Source organism: Chinchilla lanigera, unplaced genomic scaffold (assembly GCF_000276665.1).
Source record: "Chinchilla lanigera isolate Chin_1 unplaced genomic scaffold, ChiLan1.0 scaffold00049, whole genome shotgun sequence".
Taxonomy (NCBI): domain Eukaryota; kingdom Metazoa; phylum Chordata; class Mammalia; order Rodentia; family Chinchillidae; genus Chinchilla; species Chinchilla lanigera.
In genome coordinates, this window is record NW_004955450.1 from 15,863,710 (window position 1) to 15,874,255 (window position 10,546).

At 47.4% G+C, this 10,546-nt stretch overlaps 1 protein-coding gene across 1 annotated transcript in view; it reads left to right on the plus strand.

Annotated features, from left to right (window-relative positions):
• Adam10 (ADAM metallopeptidase domain 10) overlaps nt 1-10,546 on the plus strand; it is a gene marked incomplete at its 5' end in the record, with an annotated part of 74,595 nt that overhangs the window by 10,338 nt on the left and 53,711 nt on the right. Inside the window, 2 exon segments of the mRNA XM_013518929.1 lie at nt 4,850-4,968; nt 7,750-7,908. Of these exon segments, the coding sequence (XP_013374383.1) occupies nt 4,850-4,968; nt 7,750-7,908 (278 nt within the window).

The following is a 10,546-nucleotide window of genomic DNA, read 5'->3' on the forward strand; positions in this document are numbered from 1 at the left end:
CACCCCACAGAGGCAGTGTATTCCCTGCAGGTTTTCTGTCCTTTGGCCTAAATCTTTAAACAAGCCAAGCATCAAGTTCTATTTTGGAATAGTTTTTTATTGGGGTCTTGCTCAAAAAACGAGAAAGGTGGTATATTATGTGGATTGTCAGCTACTTTTTGTTATGATTATCATTTTATATATATTTTACAAAAGGAATATTGTAAGGAATTGTATATTGTGAAAAAACAAAGATAAGAACTATCAGACAGATGGTAGTGGAAATAAAATTGGAAAGTTGGATGGAATCCAGTGGCTTAGATACATCATGTCTCACTTATTCATTTGTGGTGTATTTCATAGGTCATAACAGACTTTAACTCAGTCGGACGTTTCTTTATATTTACCTGTGTTCCAGGCTCCCCTTCCATCCCTCCTTCTGTTGAGGAAGGTTTTAGATGCAAATTAATGTATATATTAATAGAAGCAGTGAATTTTCATTTTTTTTTCTGCTTAGAGGATGTAATTTGGTTTTGTGTCCTCCCAGCCACTCAAAAGTCTGAGACAGGATGTCACAAGTTCAAAGCCAGCCTGAGGAACTTACTTAGTTCAGCAGAGACCGAGCGTTCCGGCTCCAGTGCCCCTCCAAAGGACAGGAAAGAAAAGAAGAGAAAAACCCATCTTTTTGGTTTTGTTGATTACTCCCTGTAGAAGGTTAGAATCTTAAGGCTGTAAGACTTTAAGGATGTATTTCCTGGGGCTGGGGATTTAGCTCAGTGGCAAAGTGCCTGCCTGGCAAGCGCAAGGTTGTGAGTTCGGTTCCTGGTACCAGAAACCCCCCCCCCCAAAAAAAAAGGATGTATTTCCTGAAGTCACTGTGGGAAGCCCTAGGAATTTCTGGCAAATTGAAAGCGAGCCCAGCTTTAAACCAAAGGATGTTGAGATTGACGTGAAACCAAGGAAAAGAGAAGACATTGCACTGCTGTGTTATACCCTCAGCCTGTGCTCCTGCCGCTGCTGTCCTCTCAGCTCTTTTTATTTAGGTCTTCCTTAGTTTCTTTCAGGAGTGTCATAGTTTTCAGTGTAGAGGCACTGGAGAACTGTTAAATTTATTCCTGAGTTCTCTTTTTTTGGTACTGGGAATCGAACTTGGGACCTTCAGCTTGCCAGGCAAGCGTTGTGCTGCTGAGCTACATCCCTGGCCCCTGAGTACTCTAAAGTGCGACTGTGAGTGGAATTGTTTTTACATTTCATGCATGTAGCACATAAAAGTACTAATTTTTTGCTATGTTAGTTTTGTATTCTGTGATTTTGTGTTAAACTCATCATTTCTGGTAGTTTTTTTGTAGATTTCTTAGAAGTTTGACTATAAATGATCATGTTGTTTTTTTTTTTTTTTTGTTTTGTTTTTTCTGAGACGGGGTCTCGTTTTATAGTTCAGGCTGCCCCTGAACTCACTATGTAGCTCAGGTTGGCCTTGAAATCACATCAATCCTCCTGCCTCAGCCTCCTGAGTGCTGGAATTATAGTAGTGTGCCACCACGCCCCAATTTTTTTTGGTGCCAGGAATCAAACTCAGGACCTTGTGCTTGCCAGGCAGGTACTTGTGCTGCTGAGCTATCTCCCCGGCCTGATCATGTCGTTTGAAAATAAAAAAGGCAATTTTATTCTTCATTTCCAGATTGGGCTGTTGCACTAACAGGGACACTCCGTACAGTGTGGATCAGAAGTGGTGGGTGTGCACATTTTTGCCGTATTTTCCACCTGAGGGAACAGGAGATCAGTCTTTCATCCTCAGTGCAGTTGTTGGTATTCTGTGGACGTACTTTGTCGTGGTCACTTTCCTTTCACTGGGACAAAATACCCAAAACCTGGAGGAGGAGAGGTTTGTTTTGACCAATGTGTGAGAAGTTCCGGGCCTCCAGGTGGGCTGGCTTCAGACAAGAGCAGATGGTACAAGGGCCTGGTCTGGTGGAGGAAAGCTGCTCACCTTGCACAGCCAGAAAGCAGAGAGAGAAGCGAGGAGCCAGGAAGGGAGAAAACCCGCCTGGCGACACCTGGCGACACCCACCATCACCTGCGCTTCCTCCTGAGCTCACCCCACCTCTCACCTGGAGGTCAGCCCTGACGGCCCGCAGTCCTGCCGCCTTTCACACACCCTGGGCTCTGGGCCGTTGGAGGTCCGCCCGAGGACGCTCCTGTCTCCTCCTGGGTGGCTGAGAATTCTGTCGTGAGTGCGAGCAGTGGTCAGTTTCCTGCACCTAGTGAGACGAGTATGTGACTTTTCTTCCCTCTGAATGCGGTGAGTTACACGGATCAGGGTAGAGTGTTAAACCTGCCTCTCGTTCCTGGAACAAACCACCTGTTCGTGACCCCGTTCTCCCCCTCGCCCTTCTTTCTCTTGTAGCTTCTGTGCTCTCTCCATTTCTGCAGCGTCGTCAGTGGGCCCCGTCATGCTCTTCCCCATGTTTGCTTTTCCTTTCTGACCGTTGAACTCAGGACCTCAGATGTGCTAGGCACGCCCTCACCTCCGAGCTACATTCTCAGCCCTTGCTGAATTTTAAAGTTTTTTAGTTTACTCTTACTTGGTGTGTTTGTTTATTTTTGCAGTGCTGAGGATGGAACCTAGGGCTTTTTCATGAGGCCACATCCACAGTTGGTTTTGTTTTGTTTTTGTGGTACTGGGGATTGAACTCAGGGGCTTACACATGCTAGACAAGCACTCTATAACTAACTGAGCTGCCTCCTCAGCCCTTTTTTATTTTTTTTTTTTTTTGAGAGTCTTACTGAGCTGTCCAGGCTGGCCTTAAGTTTGAGACCTCCTGCTGCAGACGCTTTGCTGTCTCGGATTACAAGCATGCATCCACACACCCAACAATTTTTGACATTTTGATTATTTTACTTTCTTGTGCCTGAATTTTTATGAAAACTTTTTGTATAAAAATAATCGTAAGATGGACATGATGGTGCGTGCCTGTAATTCCAGCACTGTGGGTGTCTGAGGCAGGAGAATTATAGGTTGGAGCACAGCTTAGGCAATTTAGTGATACAGCAAGACCCTGTCAAAAAGAAAAAAAGAAGAAAAGAAAGAAAAGCAAGGCTGAGAATCTAGTTTAGTACAAAGGCCCTGAGTTCAATCTCCTGCACGTTCCAAAAACAAAAGAAATGATAGCCTGCTATATCCCCTTTTCGGTATCTTTTGTTTTCCTTTTAAAAAACTTAATATAACGTTTAAAGAGCTTTGATTTCAGCTTTGTGACGTACAGTTGTATGGGCGCACCCCAGTCTGCTCGACTAGCTAGCTGTCCCCAGTTACTCTCACAGTGCTGAGATGACTACCCTTGCATGTTTCTGATTCCCTGGAAACCGCCTGCTTGTCCCACAGCTCAGCGGGGCCGGGGCCGGGGAAGGGGGTGGGGGGCAGGTCGGTGCAGACTGGGGCGCAGACAGGCGCGGGGGCTCCATCCCCCGAGTGCTCCCAGTGCAGACACCAGTGCAGGGCCTGCAGTGGGCATGCTTCTCAACCACCTGCCGTGAGCTGGGGGTCCCCAGATCTCCTGCGAGGGTGTTTGCCGGGATGGCTTGCAGCGCTCAGAGCAGCGCGGTAGCGCCAGGTTCTGCAGGACACAGTTGAGGACCGGCTGGGTGGAGGAGCACAGCGGCCGAGCCGAGCGGGGGTCGCACTTCTGTCCTCCTTCCCTCTTCACTCCTGGTGAGCCCCGGCCCTGCCTCCAGACGGCCGCCTCATGGTTTCCTGTTCTCTTTTCTTCACTTACTTATTGATGTAGTTTTGATGTTTTCAGGTGAGAAAAAATGTGGTAAATTTAACTTTCTGGGTCTAGCTAATTTCACTTACCGTGATAGTTTCTAGTTCTGTCCATTTCTTTGCACCGGACATGATTGCATTTTTCTTTATGGCTGAGTGATATTCCATGACGTCTGCCTAAGTCACATTTTCTCTATCCATTCATTTGTTGATGGGCATCTAGGCCTTTTCCATGGTGAAGCTGTTATGATTGTGCTGTTCTTTTCGTTTGTTTGTTTTTTTCCAGTACCAGGAATCGAACTCACGACCTTGCGCTCGCCAGGCAGGCGCTGTGCCGCTGAGCTAAATCCCCAGCCCCTGATTGTGCTGTTCTAAACATTGGTGTGCATTATCACGGTAGTACGCAGTCCTTCATTGTTTGAGAGGATGTGCCTCGGAGTGCTGTAGCGGGGTATTCTGTGTGCAGTGTTTTGGGGGCTCTCCATACTGATTTCCTAGGGGTGGTTCTAGCTGATACTCTCCCCAGGGCGGGGCTGTTCCCCTCCCCCAGTCCTTACTGGTGTCGTGGTTGTTTGTGTTCTTGCTGCCAGCTGCTCCGACGGCTCGAGATGGAATTCCCGCGTAGTTTTAGCTTTAATCTGCGGTCTAGAGACAGTGAGCGTTTTAACGTACTTTTGGTTAGTAGCGCTCTGTAGGGAAATACTGAGTTCATTTGCCCACGTTTTATTGGTTTCATTGTCTTATTGGTGTTTCGAAGTTCCTTATGAATTCCCGATACTGACCCTCTGTCAGGCGCGGCCAGCAGCCCCTTGGGCGGGTTGTGGCTTCGCTGTCTCTCTGGCTGTGCGAAGCTTTGCTTTGCGCCCGGTCGCCCACTCTGGCATTTCCCGTGCGTCCGGCGCCCCGTTCAGGGCGTCCTTCCTTGCACCCGTGGCATCAAGTGTTTCCCTGACGCTGCAGCGGAACTTCTGTAGGAAAGTCTTGGCTGGTGTATTTCCCAAATAAGCAAGTTACGTGACACAGTCTGTGTCTTGAGACATTTTAAAAAGATTAATCATTTAACATTTGGATCCTTTTAATTTGTCTTCTCTTTCTACTTTGCAGACATTTCAACCTACGAATGAAGAGGGACACGTCCCTGTTTAGTGATGAATTTAAAGTAGAAACATCAGACAGAGTACTTGATTATGATACCTCTCACATATACACTGGACATATTTATGGTAAGTTGGACCTTAACAGAAGCCTTGTAAGTTTTTTCCTACCAGGGACATGTCTGTTTAGATGTGTGAGCAGGTATTTCAGGAAGGGTGGTGTACCTCCTCGCAGAGGGAAGGCAGCCTCCTTCTCCCGGGAGGCAGAGAGACAGTGCCTTTCGGCTTGGCTGTCGGAGAATCAGGAGTCCTAGAAGACGCCCGGCTCCCTCAGAATTGAGCCAACCGGTTTGTCACCCAGGGTCCTTCGCCTGGAGGCCATACTCGGAGCGATGCCCACCTGTGCCCTGGGTCTGGGGCTCAGATCTGGGTGATTCCTGGGGATTAAGGGTGGGTAGGAGTCACGTGTCTTTCTGCCCTGCAGCGAGGGGCAGGTTGGGGTCTGACCCTTGACCCACACAGGTCTGGCATGGAGACTACGACTGGGGACTGGATCTGTCTTCGGACCATCCTGGCTAGTGGTGTACATCCTTCCCCTACTTTTTTGGTTCTTTGAGATAGGGTCTCGCTATATGGTTCAGGCTGGCCTTGAGCTCAATATGTGGCCTAGGCTGGCCTCACAGTGATCCTCCTGCCTCAGCCTCCTGAGTGCTGATATTACAGACATGTGCCACCACACCTGGTCACCCTTCCCCTTAATCTTCCAGACTGGGCCACCTCCCTTTGCTCCATGAGCTCAAAGCCCTGCAGAAATAAGCCCTACATAAGAGTCATCTGTCTTGTTCTTCGAGCTTAGAATTCCTGTACCTTCAACATGTTGTATATTCTGTGTGTTCGTTTTACCATTTAAAACAAAATTCAGAGGCAAGTGAATGAATCATGAAGAATAAATGGTCTTTGAAAAATGAGATAATCTTTTAATCTTTAACATGCATGTTTAATAATGAAGTATATCTAGCTTCTGAAAGGTATAAAACTTTGACACTAAATACTTTCAAACTGTTAGTTTAAAAATTTTTAATGACTGTATAATTCTCTGATCTTTGAAGGAAGAAATTAGCAGTAACTTTTCTGTGTTCTGTAAGGAAACAGAGAGAATTAAAAGGAGACTCCAGAGATCATTTCAGCTGAAAATAAAGTGACAGTAATTCATAGGAAAATCCTTCCAGGCCCTCAGTGTATCTTGCTGGGCAAATCACCTGGTAGTCTGTGCCCACTCTTGGTAGGTGATAAAGTGCTTTAGGTTCATGATTGACTCAAAGCCAGCCAGTCAATCTGAATGTGTAATTTAGAAATCTTGGAAGCCTTGGGGGCTGGGGGCGTAGGGTAGCGCAGTGATGGAGAGCCTCTTGGAGGTGACAGGCAGCTGGCTGTGGCGTGTGCGCCGTAGGTTGGCCACTGCTGGCTCAGTCCTGGAGCAGCATTTAGCATGCCTGGGGCCCGGGTTCCGCCTCCAGCTCCCCAAAACAAATGTGAGAGAAGCCGTATGGGTGCACTGTTTCTAATGAAGATCTTAACAAGTAAATTTAACCTTGTGTTTTTGCTGCTGTGCCCAACTGCACTGCGTTTAACTTCTAAAGCCCCATTTGGGTGCAGAGGCAGGTGTGTGCACTCCCAGCTGGTTGGGAGTGTGAGGCAGGAGGATTGCTTGACCCTGGGGATTTAAGGCCAATCCTAGCAATGTAGCAAGACGCTAGCTCTAAACAAAAATGAAAACAGAAAGGGGTTGGGGCTGTAGCTCCGTGGTAGAGCACAGGCCTGGCGAGCATGAGTCCGCAGCTGCGAAAGCAAAACCTTTTGCTGACTTCTTAGTCCTTCCTGACGTTTGGTTTTGTCGCTCAGATTTTGTGATTAAAGACTAAAGTAACATTTTTTTTTCTGTTATTTTCTTTATAATTGCTGGGAACAGTATTCCAAATCTTTCTTGAATATCTTTTAAAAAGGGCTGTTGATATACTTTTGTTTAAGTTGCTTATGAAACATTTAATAGTTTTGTATCTAAAAATGTATTTATAAAACCTGAAAGTGGCGAGGAAGCCAAAAGGTTCACGTATAGTACGTCACATGGGAAGAAAGCTATTTTTCTTGTGGAAATTAAAGCAGAATTTTTGTGGCAGTTTCCCTTTTTTTTTGAGACAGGGTATCACTATGTAGTTCAGGCTGGCTTCGAACTCACTATGCAACCCAGCCTGGCCTTAAACTTGTGGCGATCCTCCTGCCTCAGCCTCCCGAGTGCTGGCCTAAAGCAGCTTCCACTACTCTTGGCTTAAAGCAGAACTTCTAAAGAGACTTTTGTGTATCTTTATTCTGAAAGTGTATGTTTTATTAGTGGGACAACTTTCTTCTAAGTTTAAGTCAGATTACAATTACTTACTGAATGACTAAGACAGACATGATAGGAAGTTGTTTTTCTGACAGGAAGTATTCTAGGTGCTAAGAATATGTTTGCCACGAGGCAGGTGTTCATTAGTAGTAATTATATATGTTTTAACAGAATTCTGGTTGCTGTACCTGTCTCAAATTCAACTTGATATATTTTATGTGAAAATTAATTTCCAAGCCAGGTGTGGTGGTGCATGCCTGTACTCCCAGCATTCAGGAGGCTGAGGCAGGAGGATCGTTGTGAATCTGAGACCAGACTGGGCTGCAAAGTGAGCTCAAGGCCAGCCTGACCTGTGTAGTGAGACCCTGTCTCAAAAAGACAAAAAAAAAAAAAAAAATTAATTCTCTCAGTAAAGCTATACTCAGGATATTTGAAAAAGAACATAAGAATGGCTTTTTACAGTGAAATGACTTTTTAATACTCATGTATAAATTAAATTTTGAAGACTTGGTTGCTTACACCCATAGGTGAAGAAGGAAGCTTCAGCCATGGCTCAGTTATTGATGGAAGATTTGAAGGATTCGTCCGGACTCGTGGTGGCACATTTTACATCGAGCCGGCAGAGAGATACATCAGAGACCGAGCTCTGCCCTTCCACTCCGTCATCTACCATGAAGATGATATCAGTAAGTGCTCACAGTTTGCAAAAAGGCATCTGAGTGGTTGGAACTTTGTGGAGACGAAGGCTGAGCTGTTGGTCCTCCAGAAAGCAGTTGCAGGCGCAGCCGGGGTCCGTGAACTAGGGGCCTGCCAGGGCGCTGGTCGTGTGGGCGCCCGAGGCAGTCCTGCCTGCTGCCGGGGGCGTGGCTTCGGTTGCCGAGTCCGCCAGGGCTGATTGAACTGGGACTCCTGTGCCCTGCGTGAGCTGGTCTGTTATGCTACCAGCTTTCTCGTGTGGCCTGGGGAAGGAGGACCCCAGCTTACATCGTGTTTAAGCTCTAGCTGTTTTTGTGGTTTCTGAGGCCTTTGAGTGGTCCTTTTTGCAGTCCTGAAATAGTGACCTCGGCTTGGTAAGACTGCAGGTTTATTGTGTGCTTGTCCTCTACCCGCCTGGTCTTACATAGTGATAATTTGTTGGGAGAATTCCTTATCTGGGTCTTAAGAATGGAAAAGGTGTGTAGACGTCGCCTTTGCCTGTGTGTCCATAGTTATGTAAGCGCGAGCTGCTTCCCTGAAGTACGTTCCTCTCACAGATTTATCTCTTGGGCTGTCTGTCCGTGTTTGCTCAAATCAGGCTGGTCTCACAGTTTTTCCTGTTCTCCCAACTTGGCAGCTTCCGCTGCTTTCGTTTTCTTTCTGGCGCGGGAATTTGTCAGTAATTTCACCCTCACCTGCAGGAGTGTCGTGGCAGATTTCAGCCCTGTGAGTTCTCGCCTCAGCAGCTCTGCGGTGGCCGCCGCGCACACTGTCCACCTGCGTGTCGCTGTGGACGTCCGCCGCTTTGGGAGCAGCACGGTCCCTCGCGGTGGGGGGGGTGTGCCCGAGCTGGAGGCGAGCTCGGCCCCCGTGTTCCTCATTCCCCACGCACGTTTCCACTCGTCCCTGTTGACGCCTTCTCCTGGCATTTCACACTCCGCACTTCTCGTCGGTGTCCAAGCTGCGTCTCCTCCTCAGGAGCGCGGGTCCCTTTGCCTCCTTTCTCCTGCAGGGCTTCACCCCCTGCTTCCGCCTTGCCCTGTAATGTCCTTGGTGCGCCACTGTCAGGGTACGTACGTACGTTCTCCAGGTGCAGTTTCTGTGTCTTCTGCTCCTGACATTCCAGCTAGCGTTTATCTGGGTGGCAAATTCTGCATCAATATTTAACGAAATCTTGAGATACTTTCCCTTAGACTGTTTCCTCAGAGTCACACAAGACCTTCTGATAGGACGGGAGGCGGGGAAGAAGGGAAAGGAAGGAGAGGAAGTGGTGGGACAGGGCCGTCCTTCCCCACCGCCTCCAGCCACGCGCCGTCCCTGCCTCGGCCACGAGAGCGCTTGGAGTCTGTCTGCCTCTCACGGCTCTGCTTTTGTCTTCTGTCTTACTTTCCTCCTCCTGTTACTTGCTTGTATATAGCTTGAATGTATTCTACTTCTGTATTTTCTAATTTCTTTCCTCTACTTTAATTACATTTCCCCCACACTGCATCGTGTAGTAGTTGTTTTGGTTTTTTGTTGTTGTTTTGAGACAAGGTTTTGCTATGCAGTTCGGGCTGGCCTTGAACTATGTAGCCCAGGCTGGCTTTGAACTCACAGAGATCCCCCTGCTTCAGCCTCTCAAGTGGGATTACAGGAGTGCACCACCACCCCAGCTTTCTAGTAATTTCAATTATTTTATGTCAGCATTTCTCCCCCTCAATGACACTGGATGCAACTTAGTTTTCTGATCTTTTTACATTGTTTTTATTATTAAATACCATTAGTGGTATGAAAAGTTAAAGGAGTAATGTTTGGGTTGATTTTGTTTGTAATTCTTGGTAAATGGAAATGTGAGGGACACAGGAAGGAATTGCTTTGAACACAGCTTTTAATGTTCACAAATTTAGGCAATTACTTTTGTTTATTTGAGAGGAGGTCTTGCTGTGTTGCCCAATGATAGTAATCCTCCTGCCTCAGCCTCCTAAGTAGCTAAGATTAAAGGCGTATTCCTCTGGGTTCTGCTTTAGACAATTACATTTGAAAAATTACCTGAGTCTGTCTAGTTCACCATTGCAGGAGAAAACATGAATGTAACCTTCTAATTTCTAAGTAGTTGCTGTGTTCTGGATTTGAGAGTAGGACCAGCAGACTTCTCTGTGAAGGGACAGGGAATAAATACACTTAGCTTTGGGGCCTGTGAGCGCTGCTGTTGCCCCTCAGCTCTGCCTGTGTGGTGTGAAGGAGCCAGAGAGACACAGGAGATGAGCGGGCTGTTCTCCAGTAAAACTCTGTGGACTTAATTCGATTTTCATAGAACATAAAATACTCGTTTCCACTGTTTAAAAATATATGCCGGGCGTGGTGCTGCACACTCTTAATTCCGGGCCTGGGGATGCAGAGGCAGGAGAGTTGCTACGAGTTTAAGCTCGTAGCAGCCTGGGGAGTTCTGGGGAGTTCCCATAGGGAGTTCAAGGCCAGCCTGAACTGCATGCTGAGACCTTGTCTCAAAACAGCAAACCAAAACGTGGAGTCACCCTGGGTAGCTGCACGCCAGTGGCGGGCAGTGCGAGTTGTCCGCGAGGCTGTGGTGTTCGCGCCCGCCTTGGGGCCGAGCCCACGGGTCTGTCCTCGCCGGCTCTGCGGCCCTGC